General features: G+C 41.1%; 1 protein-coding gene across 5 annotated transcripts in view; it reads left to right on the top strand.

Moving 5' to 3' along the window:
- The first annotated feature begins 2,004 nt into the window (after window positions 1–2,004).
- The window catches only part of LOC134358801 (ectonucleoside triphosphate diphosphohydrolase 4-like), a 99,119-nt gene continuing 80,473 nt past the window's right edge, over window positions 2,005–20,650 (top strand). For 2 of the 5 annotated variants that reach the window (XM_063071301.1, XM_063071300.1), the window contains exons 1-4: window positions 2,005–2,089; window positions 5,586–5,753; window positions 10,477–10,656; window positions 11,622–11,672. In XM_063071301.1, coding sequence (XP_062927371.1) covers window positions 5,746–5,753; window positions 10,477–10,656; window positions 11,622–11,672 — 239 coding nt within the window. In that variant the 5' untranslated portion in view covers window positions 2,005–2,089; window positions 5,586–5,745. The remainder of the gene's footprint in view (window positions 2,090–5,585; window positions 5,754–10,476; window positions 10,657–11,621; window positions 11,673–20,650) is intronic. The other 3 variants (XM_063071303.1, XM_063071302.1, XM_063071304.1) reach the window with 3 other exon arrangements.

Raw genomic sequence — 20,650 nt, 5'->3', positions numbered from 1 at the left:
TCTTCTAAATTCCAACGAGTATAAGCCTAGTCGATCCAATCTTTCATCATATGAAAGTCCTGACATCCCAGGAATCAATCTGGTGAACCTTCTTTGTACTCCCTCTATGGCAAGGATGTCTTTCCTCAGATTAGGGGACCAAAACTGCACACAATACTCCAAACAACAGGAATTCTGCAGATGCTGGAAATTCAAGCAACACACATAAAAGTTGCTGGTGAATGCAGCAGGCCAGGCAGCATCTCTAGGAAGAGGTGCAGTCGACGTTTCAGGCCGAGACCCTTCGTCAGGACGAAGGGTCTTGGCCTGAAACGTCGACTGCACCTCTTCCTAGAGGCACAATACTCCAGGTGTGGTCTCACCAAGGCCTTGTACAACTGCAGTAGTACCTCCCTGCTACTGTACTCGAATCCTCTTGCTATGAATGCCAGCATACCATTCGCCTTTTTCACCGCCTGCTGTACCTGCATGCCCACTTTCAATGACTGGCGTATTTGATGATGAGGCCTCGAGATCTAAACTACCCTTCCTAAATCTCTCCAACACTCCACCTCCCTTTAACTCATTAACCTACCATTTCTCCACGAGACTCGTATAGAACATGTAGCTTCAGCAAGAGAAACAATGCCATCAATCTATGGTCTATTTGGTGATGAAATCCTATCCAAGGTCACAGATCACCGCTAGACAATACATGTCCTTGATAAACCTTTCTCATGCTTCCTATCTGGTGTTCAGCATTACACTATTTTGGACAATGTATATGCTGGCATTTGAAGCAGATGTTCACACCATCTTACCTTTTCCTTTTGGTAAAGCAGTCAGTTTTGTCCTTCAATGCAACATTGAAGATACAGTATTGTGCAAAAGGTCTTAGGTACCCAAGATTTTTTTAATATGGTTCCAGATGATATGGCCTCCACAGAGCCCTGATCTCACCAACATCCAGGCTCTCTGGGATTACTTGGAGAAAAAGAAGCAAGCGACACAGCAAAGTCTGCAAAAGAACTGTGGCAAGTTCTCCAAGATGCTTGGAACAACTGACTGGCCAATGTTCTAATAAACTGCACAGCAGTGTACCTAAAAGAATTGATGCAGTTTTAAAGGTGGTCATGCCAAAGATGATTTAGTTATTTTTATTGTTTACTGCTCTTTGAAGTACTTTTTTGATATTTAGAAACCTTTCATTTCATTATTTTTAAAAACATCTTCACTTAGCAGGTTTTTTAAAAACATGTGCCTAAGCCTAAGACTTTTGCTGTACTTTTTGACCAGAAAATTAGTTTGTAAGGTCTGTCATCCAAGATACATAAAGTTCTTGCTGTGACCTTCCACCCACTCAGCTCTGCAACACATTTAAGACGTTGCTGCTTAAGGTCTTTGGTTATGTCTTCATTCCCATTTGATGTGCAGATGTTCCTCATAACGATTTTGCTAATTTTTTATCGACCTTTCTGTATGACTCCCATCTGATAATATTTATTTCCCAATGACATTGCTGTTGACCATGACAAAGTTAGTCAATTTGTCATCTAAGTTTCTTCAACGTTACTCATTTGAAGTCCAAAGGTTTTGAGCGATCTCTGTCAATGTTTTCCTTTTCACGTCTGTCAATTTGACAGCGGATTGAGGTCCGTCAAGCAACTGGTTAACAATCTCTTTAAGGAAACATTTTTCACCTGATGTAGTTTGACTTCAGATTTTGTTTGATAACTGCAGGAGTTATTATTCAAAAAAAAGATTAAGTCAATTGTTCCAATTTTATGAAGTGCGCAGTTTCCCCGCCGCGCATGCAAATCTATCAGAAATAAACAATTCCAAGCCCGAGTACGTGAAATGATGCAGTTAAACTAAAGATAAAGTGTTTGATTGGAGCCTGTCACCGCCACTCTGCTCATGGGGTTTTCCTCAGCTGTTGCCCAGAGCAACCGCTGCCGGAAAGATCAGCTAGGGAGTTTGCGACATTTTATGGCAACAGATTGAGCTGTCACCCTGGTTACGTGGCTGCCGTAGGGTGGATGTGGTTCTGGCGGCGTGGGACGGGGAAGTTCAAGTGCAGCGCTGTTACCTGTCAGGGGTCGGGCCCGAGGTAGGGAGGGGAGAGGCCGGGACGGAAGCGGAGCCTGAGTGGGGTCAGGCTTTAGGGGAATGAGAGAGAGGGTGGATAGGCTTTGGGGGAACGAGAGAGAGGGTGGATAGGCTTTGGGGGAACGAGAGAGAGGGTGGACAGGGTCTGGGGGAACGGGAGAGAGGGTGGGCAGGGTCTGGGGGAACGGGAGAGAGGGTGGGCAGGGTCTGGGGGAACGGGAGAGAGGGTGGGCAGGGTCTGGGGGAACGGGAGAGAGGGTGGGCAGGGTCTGGGGGAACGGGAGAGAGGGTGGGCAGGATCTGGGGGAACGGGAGAAGGTGAAGTCAGGGTCTGGGGCAATGGGAGAGAGGGAGAATTCAGGGTCTGGTGGAACGGGAGAGAGGTTGAAGTCAGGATTGGGGGGAACAGGAGAGAGGGAGAATTCAGGGTCGGGGAGAGGGAGAATTCGGAGAGGTTAAGGCTTGGAATGTGAGAGAGAGAAGGTAAAGTCGGGAATTAGGGTTTGGGGGAATGAGAGGGTGAAGTCAGGAAGGGGTTAGGGTTTGGAATGAGAGAGGGTGAAGTCAGGGTTTGGGTTTTGGGAATGAGAGAGAGGGTGAAGTCAGGCTGAAGTTTGAGGATCAAGGACAGGTTTGGGAGGTCAGGAAGAGGTTAAGGAGGGGGAGAGATACAGGGTAAAGGGGCAGGGTTTGAAGTCAGGAGGAGGTTAAGGATGTGGAGATAGGATAGGGTTCAGGGTGCTGGCAACGGGGTTATGGAAGGCTAGGGCCAGTTTTGGGAGGTCAAGAAGGGGAGGGGGGAGACAGAGATTGGATGAGAGCGTTAGGTAAGAAGGGGAGTCTTGAAGAGGTTAAGTTGGACAGCATGAGTTTGGGGGTCAGGTTTAGGTAAAGGATCAGGGGCAGGGTTGGAGTAATGAAGAGGTTAGCCTAGGAGAAAGTAGACAGTTGGGGAGAGGGGTTAGGGGCATGGTTGGTGATCAGGAAGAAATTCAGGAGAAGGGTCAGGATGGGTTTGGTGGGCATTTCATGGCTCTGGCCCTGTAATCACTGAAGTTTAGGAGAATGGGCGGGAGGGTGGTGGTGGTGGTTGCTGGAATCTCATTGAAACCTACTGAACCTGTCAGAGGCCTAGGTAGAGTGGATGTGGAGAGGATGTTTCCAATCATGGGAGAGTCCAGGATTGGAGGGCACAGCCCTTTAAGAACAGAGATGAGGATTTTTTTTTTAGCCAGAACGTGATGAATCTGTGGAATTATTGCCAGTTAGTGGTGAGGCCAGGTCATTGGGTATACTTAAAGCGGTTGTTGATAGATTCCCAGTTAGTAATGTCAAAGGTTACGGGAAGAAGGCAGGAGAATGGCGTTCAGAGAGATAACAAATCGGCCATGATGGAATGGCGGAGCAGACTCAGTGGGCTGAATGGCCTAATCCCTAATAGCCTCTGTTTTACGATCTTCACCTCATCCAAAAACTGCTCCTGATACAGTCATGTGGAAATAATTTTGAATGCTATCAGCCTTATTTCGTAAACTTGCCAGACTTTTTACAGGTTTATTCCTGCTTGTGTGCAACCTCCATGGTACCTAACCCATTCTCCCATTTGAGAGAGCACTGTTGTAGTGTTCAAAGACTGATGTGATAGTGTTGTCAAACTGTGGCTCAAAACCTGCTTGTGTAGTATAGTGTATTGATTATGCAGTGTGTGTATACTGGCCTTTCTTTTATGTTTAGAGTCTGTAAGCCTGTGGTGATGATAGTATGATACACTGAACATCAATTCCAAAGGCTTAGGATGATTTTCTGAGCCCTGCCATTGTTTTTGCAACCTGGTTAAAGAAACAGACTTAGCTTGAATGTCTTAACTCATCTCAAGGAAAGCAGGTTTCAATCTAGTCTGTTGAGTAGGGGTTGGTGGCAAGGTGATCCCTTGTATTTCTATTGATAAAGTGAAGAAAGCGGCTAGATTCCACAATGTCGCGAGCTGTGTTCACAACCCTCTGCAGTTTCTTGTGACCGCAGACTGAGCAGTTGCCATACCAATCCATTATGCATCTAGGTTGGGTGCTTTCTATGGCCCATCGATTTTAAAAAATGGCAAGGGCTGACAGGGACATGCCAAATGTCTTTACCCTCCTGGAAATAGTTACTGCGCTTTCTTGCCCGTGGCATCTATGTGGTTGGACTAGCACAAGCTGTTTTGTGATGTTCACATATGCAAACTTAAGGCTCTCCACCCTCTCAGCCTCAGCACTGTTGATGAGGACAGCAACCTGTGCACTGCCCCACTTTCTGAAGTCAATGACTTTTATGTTGTCATGATGCCATGTTACTAAGTGCTCTCTCTCTTTCCTGTACTCCTGACTTGTGTGAGATTTGGCCCACTGTGGTGGTACAGTGCCATGCAAAAGTTTGGACGCTCCTGGTCAAAATTTCTGTTACTGTGAATAGCTAAGTGTTTACAGGCTGTGATACTTGCCAAAGGGGGTGTTACTAAGTACTGCCATGCAGGGTGCCCAAACTTTTGCTTCGGGCCCTTTTCCTTTTTTTGTTATTTTGAAACTGTAAAAGATAGAAATAAAAAAGTTTTCTTGCTTAAAATATTAAAGAAATGTGTCATCTTTAACTTTATGCCTTTTGGAAATCAGTTCATCTCTTACTCGCTTAGCTATTCACAGTAACAGAAATTTTGACCGGGGCGCCCAAGCTTTTGCATGCCACTGTATATACGGACCTATGGTCATGAGTGTAGAGGGCACAGAACGTAACTTTGTGGAGCACCAGTGTTTAAAGCGATTGTTGTGGAAGTGTTGCTACCTATCCTTACAGACTGCAGTTTGTCGGTTAGGAAGTTGAAGATCCAGAGGGAGGTGGGGACTCCCAGTTCTCAGAGTTTGGTGATAAGTTTACTTGGAATTATAGTTGAACAGTCAAACAAAAGTCTGACATGGAAGTTTTTACTATTCACATGGTCCGGAGATGAGTATAGGGCCAGGGAGATTGTGTCTGCCATTGACCTATTTTTAAGTAGTAGGTGAATTGCAGTGGGCTGAGGTTGTTTGGGAGGCTGGAGTTAATGCGTGTCATGACCAGCATTTATGACTTATGCTGGGTGCTCTAAAATGAAAGGATTTCATTCATAAATTTCCACATCGGTCATAAAATGCACACGCAAACACTTAAAGGCCATAAAAAGAGGAAAAGGGTATTAATAAACTTCCATGCCAAAGGCTGTATAGGTTGTAAAATGTGAGGTATTCCTACAGGGAATGAAGCATTCTGAATAAGGTAATGGGAAATGGTGATTTGTTTTTGTCAGTAATTTAGCAGCACATCACTAGCCTGCGAAAGGTATTGGGAGGGAAGGAAAAAATATGGAAAAATCATGCACCACTTCAATCGGATCAGTATGAGTTGCTGTAGATTCAGTGTGTTCTGTGGTTAATTTTTTGCTTTACTTCAACCTTTTCTCTCTCAATGTGTTTTCCTCTAATCAGTTAACCTATGGGCTGCGGATATAAAAAAAGAGGCAGGTCTGATTTGTGCTATCAGCAATGTGTACCTGCCAACTCAAGATGTGACGTTCACTCACCAGGAGCCTAGTACAGAAGCCACGTGGTCAGGGTCTTTCCTCTCTACCAGCTGTGCCTTTACCATATGGCTAGGTAAGTAATGTAGCTCTTCAGTAGCCCAGTAAATCTTTCTGAGCTGTAGTTTTTATTGATTGTGAGACAAACTAAGTTTGACGACTGAAGATCGATGTATCATTTGATATTTTCACTTAACGTGACATCACTTGAACTTTGGCTGTTCTGGAATTGGAACTCTCACAACTTGAAAGAACAAAGTTCTTTAATTTTCAGTGCCTGTAAATAATCAGGGCCTCACTTGATCACAAGTTTTCAGTGATCTAGTTGCATGCCAATTATGTCTTGTGGAGAAGAGGGAATGTACAGGTGTGATGAAATGTCTTGAACAGAAATTAGTAAAGTTGAAAAGTCAAAGTAAATTTGTTATCAAAGTACAAATATTACCATGTACTACTTTGAAATTCATTTTCTTGTGGGCACTTACACAAAAAAGATATCTTGTGTTTTAGAAATGAATCGTTGGTTTTACGTTTTCACGAATGTAGTGACAAAGCAGCAGAACAACTAGCTACTGCAGTGTACAACGGTGTAACATGCCAGTTTCAGTCACCTATTGGTCTAGCTTGCTGACTGCTTTAAATAGCTTGTATTCCTCTGCAGGATCCTAATGCATCCAGTAAATTTTATCAATGTCATTAAACTACTTATTACATCGTTTTATAACTTTCAAAATGTCCAAGGTTTTGAAAGTGATCTGAGTTTCACATGCTTTTGGGGCTTACAGCCCTGCATCCTATTAGGGTAGGAATTTGGACGTATCTGCTTGTTCTGCTACCATTGAGAACTTGCTCTACAACGTGGGCTCTCCTTGCATGTTTCTGGCAGACGCAATCACACTAACAAAAATTGTATGCCGTGAAGTAATATAGAGAGTTAAATTTACAAAATGTTACTCAGAAACGGCTCGAAACTTTTCTGTGTGCTAGTACTTCTAAATTCTGGTAATTTCTCTCCCCTCCTTTCTTTCTAAACCTCTTCAAAGGGTAATTTTGATTTGGCCACCTATATGACGGTGGCATTCCCATTCAGTGGCAAGATTCCAAGAAGGATTAAAATTAACTTTTTGGCATTGATAACCTTTGGATTGTATTTCTGTGATATGTGTCACAGCACACCTAAGCAGCATTTTGAGCAAAGTTTAGCACTGCTCTAACGCCTGCTTTGTGGTCATCAGAGGCACAGATAACCGAGATCAGTCTCTTGTAATTCTACATCAAGATGCTAATTGATAGTACTAATGAAAATGAAAAAAAATCAAACTAATACAATTCCATTGCTTGTATGGTAGTGTAGCAGTTAGCACGATTGCTTTACAGTGCCAGTAATTACTGACTGGGGTTCAATTTCCGTAGCTTTGTACCTTTTCTTCGTGAGCACATGGGTTTCCCCTGGACGCTCCAATTTCCTCACACATTCCAATGATGTACATTACGGTAGTAAGTCATGAGCATGATCTGTTGGTGCAGGAAGCCCGGCAACACTTGTCGGCTGATCACAGAACAATCCTCACTGATTTGATTTGACAGAAGTGACACAGTTTACTGTGTGTTTTGATGTATGCCCACGTGTGTGCCAAATACAGTTAATCTTTAGCATCAAGTTTTTTTTGTAAGACTAAATGAGAAGCAAATCATAGGCATTGATTAAAGAAACATGCCTTTGGGACCTGGCGCCTAATTACATTAATCGTATTTGAATTCTTCCTACATTATCATCAACCCCCCCCCCCCATCCTGAGGTTCTACATCAACCACTACTCTACACATTAGTAATAATTGATTATGGCCAATTAACTCACCAAGCTGTATGACTTGGTAGCAAGTCATCTGGTAGAAAGCCATATCATCAACATGCGAACTCCACACAGAGGTCAGGATTAAATGTGTGCCACTGGAATTGTGAAGCAGTAGATCTATTGGCTGTGCTGGCGTGCTGTGGCATTTTTCCTCAGAAACCTGTTGTCTTTCTGGAAGTGCAACATTTTGTATCACTTTTCCCCTTCTAATGAACTGTTAGCAGCCGGAAGTTTCTCACTAGGAGCTACTGTTTATTCAGGTGTCTGCATTTGGTCAGCTTTGGGCATTAGAACCTCCCCGTGTAGTTGTACAAGTGCTGAGAGCTTTGCAGCTTTGCTCTTTCATGTGTCTAATTCACAGAAGACTGGACAGTATTTTATAAAGTAGATCAGAAAGCATTTATAATTGTTGTCAGTTCAGGTGGTATCTGATGAAAGAGCAAATCAGTTATTTCAAGTTTGTGATCTTCCATCAGCTCACAGGCCTAAAATATTAAATGACAGTACAGAGGTAATTAATCCTCATTTCTCCTCAGCAACATTCTTCTCTTGCAGAAGACGGTGGGTGGGGGGAGGGGGTGGAAGTTCACTCTGGCACTTTATACCAATACGTGTATACTCTCTTCCAAGCATCAAAGTTGAAAGTAAATTTATTATCTAAGTATGTGCTGCATAATGTCATCATATTCAACCGTGAGATTCATTTCCTTGTGGGCATACTCGCTAATTCCAAGAACCATAATAGAATCAATGAAAGACCTCACCCATCAGACAAACAAACAATGTGCAGAAGAAAACAAACAGCAAATATAAAAGAAAAATAAAAAGCAAATAAACAATAAATATTGGGAACATAGGGTGAAGAATCCTTGAATGTGAATCCAGAGGTTATGGGAACAGTTCAGTGATGGGGCAAGTGATGTTGGATGAAATTATCCCCACTGGTTCAAGAGCCTATGTTTGAGGAGTTAATAATTGTGCCTGGGCCTGGTAGTGTGAGTTCTGAGGCTCTTGATCTTCCTGATGGCAGCAGTAAGAAGAGAGCATGACGGGGATGGTGGGACCAATGAGATGGGATTGGTTTTATTTCAAGTTTATTGTCATTCAACCACACATGAATACAGCTAAGCAAAACATGGAGCCCAAATCTCTGGAGCCAAGGTGCAAAACACAATGCATATAGTCGCACACAACACATATAGATACAATCCAGCATATATAGTCACAAAATAATATTAGCACAAGTCCCTGAGTAATGTAAATTGGTGGTGCACGATTGTTGTCCTGGAGCCATGATTCTGCAAAAACAAACACGCAGCAGTTCCTCCTCATGGGATTAATTATGCAATAATGTCCTGATGAGATTATAAGTTAACAGATCTCACTGTAGAGTGTAGAAATATGTTTGAATGAGACTTTGTTGCTGTCTTTGATAGTGTAGCAGTTAGCGCAATGGTTTACAACACCAACTGCAAGATCAGGGTTCAATTCCTGTCGCTGAATAAATATTCTGTCTGTAGCTGTGTGGGTTTCCTCCAGGTGCTCCAGCTTCCTCCCACATTCCAAAGACGTGTCTAGAGTTAGTGAGTTGTGGGCATGAGATGTTGGCAACACTTGTAGGCTGCTCAGCACAATCCTCACTGATTTATCTAATACAGTCAACATATTTCACTGTCAGGTTCAATTACATGTGACAAATATTTTCCTAAATCCTTTTTTTGCAAGATAATTTGATGCATACAATTAACATAAACTCTGTGTAACTCTGGAATGTTCTTATTCCCACATTCCTTAATAATAAAGGGAATTTGGGTGTTTTGGGGATGGATTCAACCCTGATCAGTTAGCAAGCACTTGCCTGCAGTCCTTCAGAAATGGTGCACAGCTTGCAGTGAAGTGTTTTAGGTGGTATATTTTCCCAGGATTGAATTGTCTAATACTAAAAGGAAAACATTTAAATTGCGAGGGGTTAACACAGAAAATGCTGGAGGAACTCAGCAGATCAGCCAGCATCTATGAAAATGAATGAACAGTTGAAGTTTTGGATTCTCACTGGCAATGTATTCATTTTCATAGATGTTGCCTCATTGCTGAGTTCCTCCGGCATTTTGTGTGTGTGTTGCTCTGGATTTCCGGTATCTGCAGGATCTCTTGTGTTTCTGAGATGGGGTAAATTCAAAGGAGATAAGTGGGGCAAGTTTTTATTTTACACAGAATGATGGGTGTCCGGACTGTGTTGTCAGGGATGGTATTGGAGTTAAAGACAATAGAGACATTTAAGAGGCTCTTAGGCACTAAATATGAAAAGAATAGAGGGTAATGGACTTAAACAGGTAGAAGGGTCTAGTTTAGGCATTAATTACTTGTTTAATTAGTTCAGCACAACATCATGGATGCTTTACTGTTGTATGTTTGCATATTTTAATTTTTTTTTAATTTGCAGCTACAGCGGTAAAAGACCTTTCCGGCCCAATGGGCCCGTGCCGCCCAATTACTCCGATGTGATCAATTAGCCCACTAAACTGTATGTCTTTGGAATGTGGGAGGAAACTAGAGCACCCAGAGGAAACCCATGTGGTTACAGAGAAAGTATGCATATTCCTTACAGGCACTGGCAGGAATTGGACCCATTGCACTAAATGCTACCTACTGTGCCAGTCTTTGGTGAGAAATAAAAATTAGTAGAAGTGAATTAGCATCTAATGAAAAATGGGAAGTTTTCTGTCTTCTGATCATTTATTTCTCAACAACAGTTAAAAGTCCTGATCAAGTTGTTAATTTCAATAGTGCAAGTTGGGAGTCTGTTGCTCAAAAATAATGTTCTGAGTTTCCTATATAACAATAATATATGAATGTGAAAGACAATATATACATCTTTATTTGACATTGTAATGTGGCGAGGATTAAAAATAATTCAAACATTGCTTTTTAATTTTCCTTCAGAGTTTGTGTCTCCTGTTTGCTTCCAGCATCGTGGCACTTCAGCGTGTCTCCGAAAAACACTACAACCAGGCAGAAAGTGACATTTGCTGGTGTCCTCTTCATATTTTGTCTGGTGTTCCTTCTTATTTTCATGGAATATCAGCATTGGAAGCCACAACTCAAGGACAAAGAGATGGAAAAGTAAGTCGAACAAAAGAACTTCATCAACATCATCACCATAAGACCATAAGATATAGGAGCAGAATTAGGCCATTCAGCCCATTGAGACTGCTCTGCCATTCCATCATGGCTTATCCCAGATCCCATTCAACCCCATACCCTTGCCTTCTTGCCATATCCTTTGATGTCCTAACCGATCAGGAAACCATCAATTTCCACCTTAAATGTGCACATGGTCTTGGCCTCCATCGTAGTCTGTGGAAGAACATTTCACAGATTTGCTACTGTCTGGCTAAAAAATGTCCTCATTACCTCAGTTCTAAAGGGTCGCTCGTCAATTTTGAGGCTGTGCCATAGGAAACATCCTCTCCATATCCACTCTATCTAGTCCCTTCAGCATTCAGTAGGTTTCAATGAGATCCCCATGCTGATTAAGTAACTAGAAATGATTATGAGCACTTTAACACCGTGTAAATTGTTAAGGGTGCAGCCTTTCAATTGAAATACATAAACAAGAACACTTTCGAGAAGGCACCATCTAAAGGTGAGCAGGCCATGCCTGAATACCAAAGAAATGTTTGTATGGGGCTGATAGCCCCTTGACAAATTGTACTCATAAAATATTGAATGGCAAAATGTGATGTAGGTGTGCTAAACATTTATATAACAAGCATACCTTTGGTGTTACAAAATCTTTGGACTGTTCTGAATGGGTGATACAGCAGCTTAGCAGTTTGTGTAAAGCTATTGTCACGCCAGCATACGGGGTTCAATTCTCACCACTATCTATAAGGAATTTGTGTGTTCTTCCCATGATCCCATGGGTTTCCTGTGGGTGCTCTGCTTCCTCCCTCATTCTAAAAACATATGGATTAGGGCTAGTCGGTTGTGGACATACTGTGTTGCCACTGAAAGCAGAGTAACTCTTGCATGAAGGCAGTCCATTGTCTGCACTAGGTGTCTGTACTGATTTTGTTCATTTACAGTCCATCCAAAGAACATGGCAGCATACACGGGATGAGTTCCTCCATCGATAAGTATGAACGAATGCACAGTTTTATAGTATTGGTAGTGTTCTAATTTGATCCGTATTTCATTTAAATACATAATTCGTTATTCAGTTAAATGGTAGTTTGTCTTTTTTTTAATACCTTTTTAACGATTTCCATGAAACTTTGGCTAATTGGGGCAGTTGCTTAATTGGGCAAAAATGTACAGGTCTGATGTGTCCCAATTAACTGGAATTGACTGTATTTGCTTTGGTTGAACCCTTACTTTGACCTTAGAAGCTTTGAGAGGAATAAAGTTATAACTGACTTAATTTCAAAAAGTATTTGATAATTGTAAGAACCCAGTAATGTAAAAATTGTCATCATGAGTATGGATTTAGAATGTATTTTAGCAAAAAAGGTTAAAACACAAAATGTAACAAAATTCTATCAGCAAGAGTTTGATTGGACTCAAATTTAAGTATTGCAGTCGAGTACATGAGAATAATTTTAACTTGTCTGGTATAATAAGAGTTAAAATCCTGGCTAAAATTCAGGATTGCTGCCCATAAATTGTCATTAGAAGATTTATTGCAATCTTGCTCTATCTACAGCCCAGATGCAGCCTCCTGCCAAGTTGTTCAGTCATTGTAAGTTATTTTATTCCCATGAAAATCTTCCACTTTGCAGGAACTCAATCAGGCTTTTTATCACTTGTGGCAAGGCACAGCCATCCGATGAAAGTTTCAGTCAGTGATCGCTATCTAAACTTGCTGTTATTATTCCTTTTTCCTGTAAGGTCTTCCTCAAACTGCTGAGCCAGAAGCAACATTTTAACTCTGTCAAGATTTCTTAAAATCTCTTTCAAACTTGCTTTTCTTGAGGCTTGATAACCAGAATGTGTTACTGTTTAGTTTGTGAAACAAGAATAGGTACGATGCCACTGATGTACCAACGGTCCTGCTTTATCTACAACTCTCCAGTTCCGTTGATAACTTGAATTAGGTTTACTATCACTGGCCTAAAATGAAGTGGAATTTGTTTTGCGGTAGCAGTACAGTTCAAAGCCGTTAAATTACCATAAATTACAAAAGAGTGCAAAATGAAGGAATAATAAAGTAATGTTCATTGTCTGTTCATAAATCTGATGATGAAGGAGAAGAAGCTGTTTCTGAATCACTGAACGTGGCTGTTCAGGATCCTGTACCACCACCTCAATGATAGTAATGAGAATTGTATGTGTCCTCGATGGTGAGGGTCCTTAGTGATAGATGCTAACTTCTTGAAGGATGTCTTCCATTCTGATAAGAGTTGTGCCAGTGATGGAGCTGGCTGAGTTTACAACATTTGCAGTCTGTTAAGATCCTGTGCATTGGAGCCTCTCCAATGGAGGCTGTGATGCTCTCCAGTGTACATCTATATAAATTTGTAAGATTCTTTGTGACATGTAGTCTCTCAAACTCTTAAAGAAGTAGATCCACTGGCGTTCCTTCTTTGTGGTTGCATCAATATGTTGGGCCCAGAATAGATCCTCTGAGATGTTTATGCACAGGAACTAGAAGCAGCTCACCCTTTCTGCTGCTCACCCCTCAAAGAGGACTGGTGTGCATTCTCCCAACCTTTCCCCTTCTGGAAGTCCACAATCATTTCCTTGGTTTGCTGATTTTATTTTATTTAGAGATACAGCACGGTAACATCAACTTCTAGCCCGATGAGTTTATGCTGCCCAATTACGCATGTGACAAATTAACCTGCACAATAATTTAATTATTAATTTTAATGTAATAACACAATTAATTTTAGCATAAACGTGAGACCTTCTGCAGATGCTGGAAATCCTGAGTAACACACACACAATACTGGAGGTTAAGCAGCATCTATGGAGAGTCCCTCCGGATTTTGTGTGTGTGCTGCTGAGCTCCTCCCACATTTTCTGGGTGTGCTTACTCCTTTCCATAGATGCTGCTAACATGTACCTCTTTGGAATGTGGGAGGAAACCATAGCATCAGGAGGGAACCCACACAGTCATGAGGACATATATATTCCTTGCAGACAGCAGTTAAGTTAAACCCACATTGCTGATGCTGTAACAGCATTAAGCTAGCCTGTACGCTACTGTGCTGTCCCTCATTGATGTTGAGTGTGATTACCATTGTTTTATAAATCCTTGTCTTAAGGAATATTTTTGTTCTTTCTGACACTGGATTACCTCCCATTTTCTTCCCAGACTTTTTTTCCCCCTTTAGCACAGTTCTCAGGACACTAGTTGACTTTCCAGTCACTCGCCTCAAGGAGCCATCAGCAGTGAATGAAGTTTGCCAGTGAATTCAATGACCCTTCCATTGGAGGTTGCATCATGGCCAATCCTGGTCCTGTGCTGTCGGAGTTTGCACACACATCTGTAGGAATAGATCTCAAGCATCTCCATATGGGTTGCTGGATGGAGATTTTAAAACGAGTACTATAAGTTACTCCTCCCAGGTCCAGAAGGTCGCTGTCTTTTGCTTCTGTCTCAGTTGTAATCAGTCAATGGGATTTGAACTATGACAATCTTAATCTGTACATCTCAGCTTCAAAAAGAAATCCTTACATCTGTACTGCAGTCTTCCTGACATCAAGATGTCCTTAGTGTATTATCACTGTGTATGCACAGGAACTGTGTATGTTATCACTGACATGTCATGAAAATCATTGTTTTGCAGCACCAATACTGTGCAAGAGTTTTAAAAGACTAAGTTGTGATAAGAAAATAAGTAGGCAAAAAGTTAGCAAAATAGCAAGGTAGTATTCATGGATTGATGGACCATTTAGAAATCTGATGGTGGAGGGGTAGGATCAATTCCTAAAATGTTGGGTGTCTCTTTTTAGGCTCCTGTACCACCTCCCTGTTGGTAGAAACGAGAAGTAGGCATGTCCTAGATGATTAAAGCCACCAATTTCCAAATGGCAAAACCATACACAGTAATAGAACAACGATCATAATTTGGTGTTGTTTTGTAGTGATTATTGGCCAGAACACGGAGTATGGTATATTTTGAAATAGTTACTGACAGTACAAGAGCATTTTATATTATCCTAGCAGAATTGATGTTGAGGATATTGGAGAAACAAGGTGTTGAGGTGGGACCATAAGTACTTCTGAAATTAATAGGTGAGATTTGCCTTTACTGGGAAAGCATACTCAGTGTGAGAGTAAATGCAAATAAATCCTCCCTGAAGGTTAGCCTTGTTTAAAGATGTAGCTCACTACTATAGCTGGGACAAGCGTCTTCATTGTCAGCTAACTTGAACATTTCTCTCCTGCATTAGGAGGTGTTTTGTACTGATACCCTTAGTTCCTAATACTAATTAAGCAAGTAATTAAATTCCTAATTAAGTTTTTTTTTGGCCCACATAATGTTTATATCACTCCAATTGCTTCACACTCGTGTGCCCATCTAAGAGCTCCTTAACTGCCTTTACTGTATTTGCCACAACCACTCCTGGCTGCACATTCCAAGCACCTGCCACTCGGTGTAAAAAAAAATCTTGTCCCACACATATCCTTTGAACTTGCTCCTTCTCAACTTAGATCATGGGTTCCCAACCTCGGGCTCACGGACTCCTCGGTTAATGGTAGGGGTCCATGGCATAAAAAAAGGTTGGGAATTCTTGCCTTGGCTGCATCCCTCTACTATTTAAACATTTTGACTTGATTCCACAAGCGATTAAAACAAATTATGTGAAATATTTAAATATGCTCAATTCTGTTTTTCATTAATCCATTGAATCAATATTTTGTTTCCAGCAACTGCCATCTGCAAATTCATTAGACATACTAACTTGTAGAATTGTGAAAAGTTGGAAATATAACTTGGTCTTAAGAACATTTGTCCCCATTGCTACCCTAAATTTAAAAAAGAGTGTATAGAAGGAAGTCATCTCTGACCTCTTCAGAGAATTGCATACACTGGGCTTATAGGTTTTCCTGGTGGAAGAGATGTAAGCACCAAGAGGCTGTACAAGATTAAATATTAACTATTATTAGTCCTTCTGCTCTTGCAAAAGGGATGGCCTATTTTTGGGTCTGTTAAATTTGTGTCTCAGAAAACATTTCCTCGTACAATCTAGAACATCTGCACACATTGTGTTCTGCCACTCATTTTCTTTGCAACTCTTGACAGTTTATGTAAAATCTCAATTTATAGCTCCATCTGACAGTGACCTTCTTGCATTGCCATGATGGGAATGGTTTCCTCCTATTGAAGGCAGCTCCATGCCCTGCGTAACACTGTAAGAAAGTACCATTTCAGTCTTAAGTACAGGACATGCTGCACTTCATATTCTCAGCAATGACTGATATCCAACTGTTTTGATAACAATCTCCTTCCTATCTATTAACCTTCATTTTTTTTGTTCTATTTTAGGTTCTTTACCCTCTCATTCCTACCCTGTGCCCCAAACAATACACACTATTTAGTGCAGTGGGTATCGCTCGACTTCAAAACCGTTCACTGGGCTGTGATGATGCTCATTCTGAATTACTATTTTCTCACGGAAGACAAATTTTCATGTTTGATACTACCCCGCTAAAGAAAAAAAAATGGCACTTTTCTAACTAGATCATGATTGAAGTCAACTTACTCAAGAATGGACTGGGAACAACTAATTGCCAGCATACCTACAGTCATGCCACACTATTTCAAAAAATTTGAAACTATATTTATCTAAGAACATATATGTCACTATATACTGCCCTAAGATTCATTTTCTTGCAGCTTTCACAATACAAAGAAACACGATAGAATCAATGAAAGTTACAAAGACAGAGAAACAACCAATGTTCATAAGAAGAAAAACTGTAATTACAAAAATAAGAACAAATAGTAAATGTTGAAAGCATGAATTGATTGTTGAAAGCTTGATTGTCCATAGATTGTGGTGAAGTGAGTGAAGTTATCCACTCGGGTTCAGGAGCCTGATGGTTGCAGGGTAATAACTTGTTCCTGAACCTGGTGGCTAGTGTACTTCCCTCCCAATGACAGCAGTGAGAGGAGAGCATAGCCTGGGTAATGGGGTGGGGTGGGGAGGGGTGTCCTTGATGGTGGGTGCTGCTTTCTTATGGGAGTACTACTTGTAGATGTGCTCAGTGGTGGAGAGGCTTCTTCTGTGATGGACTGGGTTACTCATCTAATTAATCAACAAAAGCTTCTCTATCTTCACAGTTCTTTAAGGAAAGATTTTGATGGGCTGTGGCTAGTGTTGGTGAGGGTGGAATCTATTGCTTTGAGAAATGACATATAGTGGGGCGTCCTTGATTCACTGCAAGCCTTTTGTGGAAATTAATTAGAGTTGTTAGATAAGTTTCAGAAATTAAACCCATCAGCTAATTTCCAAATCTGAATGGCTTGCGACTTAGTGAATATGATGTTGTGATCCACCTTTTTGTTGCTGTCAGAAAGGTTTCATTTGGAAAGTGCCCTCAAAGAAACTTTGGCAAGTAACTATATTGCTTTTTAAAATTATGCACTTTTTTTTATTTGCACAACTTGTCTTTTGCGCATTGGTTGTTTTTCCTTTGGTTATTTATGTATGGTTTTTCATAAATTTTATTGTCTGTATTTTTCTATAAATGCTTGCAAGAGAATGAATCTCAAGGTAATATACAATACAGTATATGTACTTTTGATAAATTTTACTTTGACTCTATCCACAGTGTGCCAGTGGTGAAGGGAGTCAATATTTGGGGTGATAGATTGGGTACCAAACAAGTGGACTTTGCATTTTGAGACATGGCAAGTATTTCATCACCCTCCTCTTGTGTGTTGGTAGAAGGTGAAGAAAGCACAGTGAAGTCAGGAATGAAATTACACTCCATGGACACTTTTTAGGTACAGGATTGGAACCTTCTGCTGTAGCCTGTCCACTTCAAGATTCAACTTGTGCATTAGGAGATGCTGTTCTGCACACCACTGTTGTAACATGTGGATATTTGGGTTGCTATCGCCTTCCTGTCAGCTTGAAGCAGTCTGGCCATTCTCCTCTGAAGTTTTCTCCACCTTTTCTCCCACAGAACTGCCGTTCACTGGATTTTTGTTTTGTTTTTCACACCATTCTAAACTCTAGAAACTGTTCTGTGTGAAAATCCCAGGAGATCAGCAGTTTCTGAAATATTCAAGCCCCTCTGTTTTGGCACCAACAATTATTCCATGGTCAAAGCCACTTAAATCACATTTTTTCCCCATTCTAATGTTTGGTTTGAACAACAACTGAACCTCTTGACCATGTCTGCATGCTTTTATGTATTGAGTTGCTGCCACAGGATTGGCTGATTAGATATTTGTGTTAACAAGCAGGTGTACCTAATAAATCGAGAAAATCGGCAGATGCTGGAAATCTGAGGCAACGCACACACACAAAATGCTGGAGGAATTTGAAGACCATGGAGGGTCTCAGTCCGAAACGTCGACTGTTTATTCTGTTCCATAGATGCTGCCTGACCTGCAAAGTTCCTCCAGTATTTTGTGCGTGGTACCTAGTAAAGAGGCCACCTAGTGTAGATGTTGCACAATACCCAGCCCCTGACTCTGTCTAAAACCCAAAGTACTATCGTGAGTGGTACAATTGCAATCACGTTATTTGTGACCTACTGATGCTGTTAACAAGAGCCTCTGTAATCCCAGTTGTGTTGAATATTAAGTACAGGCTTTTGGACCCTCTCATTGGAGATTGCTATTGCTCATCCACTTGTGTGGCAATTACTTTCATGGCCAGTTAATCATCCCATGTGTGAGACCAGGTTTTTGTTTATGGTATACAGTGTCTACAAAAAGTACTCACCCCCACCTTGGAAGTCTTCATGTTTTATTGTTTTACAACATTGAATCACAGTGGATTTAATTTGGTTTCTTTGACACTGATCGACAGAAAAGACTCGTGTCAAAGTGAAAACAAATTTCTACAAAGTGGTCTAAATTTATTAGAATTATTAAGCACAAAATAATTAAACACTAGGTTACTGTTTGTGTGTCCCTGTGACCGCATGTGGGTTTCCTCCGGGTATTCCAGTTTCCTCCAACATCCCTAAGGTGTGTGGGTTGGCAGCTTAATCAAACACAATAGCAGGTAGGTAGCTGATGGAAACTTGGGGGCGGGTAGAGATGATGAGACTGTGGAGATTAAAAATGGGGTTAAATGTTGAATTAGTGTAAAGGGTGTTTGACGGTCAGTGTGGACACAGTGGGCTGAGTTTCTACCGTGCCTATAAAAAGTATGCCCCCCCCCGGAAGTTTTCATATTTTATTGTCTTACAACATTGAATCACAATGGATTTAATTTGACTTTTATATTGATCAACAGAAAAAGGCTTTTTCATGTCAAAGTGAAAACAGATCTCAACAAAGTGATCTAATTACTTATATAAAACATTAAAAATAATTGCTTGCATAAGTATTCACCCCTTCAAGTCAGTATTTAGTAGATACACCTTTGGCAGAATTACAGCCTTGAGTCTGTGTGGATAGGTCTCTATCAGCTTTGCACATCTGGACACTGCAATTTTTCCCCATTCTTCTTCACAAAACTGCTCAAGCTCTGTCAGATTGCAGGGGGATCATGAGTGAACAGCCCTCTTCAAGTCCAGCCACAAGTTCTCAATAGCATTGAGGTCTGGACTCCGACTTGGCCACTCCAGGACATTAACTTTATTGTTTTTAAGCCATTCCTAAGTAGATTTGGCTTTATGCTTAGGGTCATTGTCTTGCTAGAAAACAAATCTCCCAAGTTGCAGTTCTCTTACAAACTGCATCAGGTTTTCCGCCAGGATTTCCCTGTGTTTTGCTGCATTCATTTTGCCCTGTACCTTCACAAGCCTTCCAGCGCCTGCTGTAGTGAAGCATTCCGATAGCATGATATAGCCACCACCACACTTCATGGTAGGGATGGTATGTTTTTGATGTGGAGTGTTCAGCTTATGCCAAACATAGTGTTTATTCTGATAGCCAAAAAGTGCAATTTTGATTTCATCAGACCATAGAACCTTCTTCCAGCTGGCTTCAGAGTCTCCCACATGCGATCTGACAAACTCTAGGTGAGATTTCATGTGTTTTTTTCCAACAGCGGCTTTCTTTTTGCCAGTTTCCCATAAAGCTGTGACTGGTGAAGCAGCTGGGTAACAGTTGTATGCACAGGCCCTCCCATCTCAGTCACTGAAGCTTGAAACTCCTCCAGAGGAGTTGTCGTAGGTCTCTTGGTGACCTCCTTCACTGGTCCCCTTCTTGCATGGTCACGTCACTCAGTTTATGAGGACAGCCTGCACTAAGCAGATTTACAGCTGTGCCATTTCTTGCTGATTGACTTAACTGTAATGCAAGGGATATTCAGTGACTTGGAAATTTTCTTGTATCCATCTCCTGACTTGTGCTTTTCAGTAACCTTTTCGTGGAGTTGCTTGGAATGTTCTTTTGTCTTTCTGGTGGAAATTTTACCAAGATACTGACTCACCAGAAGTTGGATCTTCCAGATCCAGGCGTATTTTTACTACAATCAATTGAAACACCTTGACTGCACACAGGTGATCTCCATTTAACTAATTATGTGACTTCCAAAACTAATTGGCTGCACCAGTGATATTTGATGTCTCATATTAAAGGGAGTGAATATTTAGGCAATCAATTATTTTGTTTTATATTTGTAATTAATTTAGATCACTAGTATTTATATGTTGATCAGTGTCAAAAAAGCCAAATTAAATTCACTGTGATTCATTGTTGTAAAACAATAAAACATGAAAACTTCCCGGGGGGGGGGGTGAATACTTTTTACAGGCACTGTATGTGACATTGGATTGATTTAGTTTCTGAGAGTTTGGAATGAAGCAGGTTCTTGTGCATTAATCAGAAATGGTCCTTAGTTTTGACTTTGTGGAGGGAAGATAGTTGAAAACGCTTGACATCCAACCTTCCTTAAATCTTTCATTCCATCATTGCTCCTTCTTTTCTAGTCCTGATGAAGGCTCTCAGTTCGAAACGTCAACTGTTAATTCATT

This window comes from Mobula hypostoma, chromosome 19, assembly GCF_963921235.1.
Source record: "Mobula hypostoma chromosome 19, sMobHyp1.1, whole genome shotgun sequence".
Taxonomy (NCBI): domain Eukaryota; kingdom Metazoa; phylum Chordata; class Chondrichthyes; order Myliobatiformes; family Myliobatidae; genus Mobula; species Mobula hypostoma.
The sequence above is the reverse complement of the archived record's forward strand: the minus strand, read 5'-3'. Positions and strand labels throughout refer to the sequence as shown.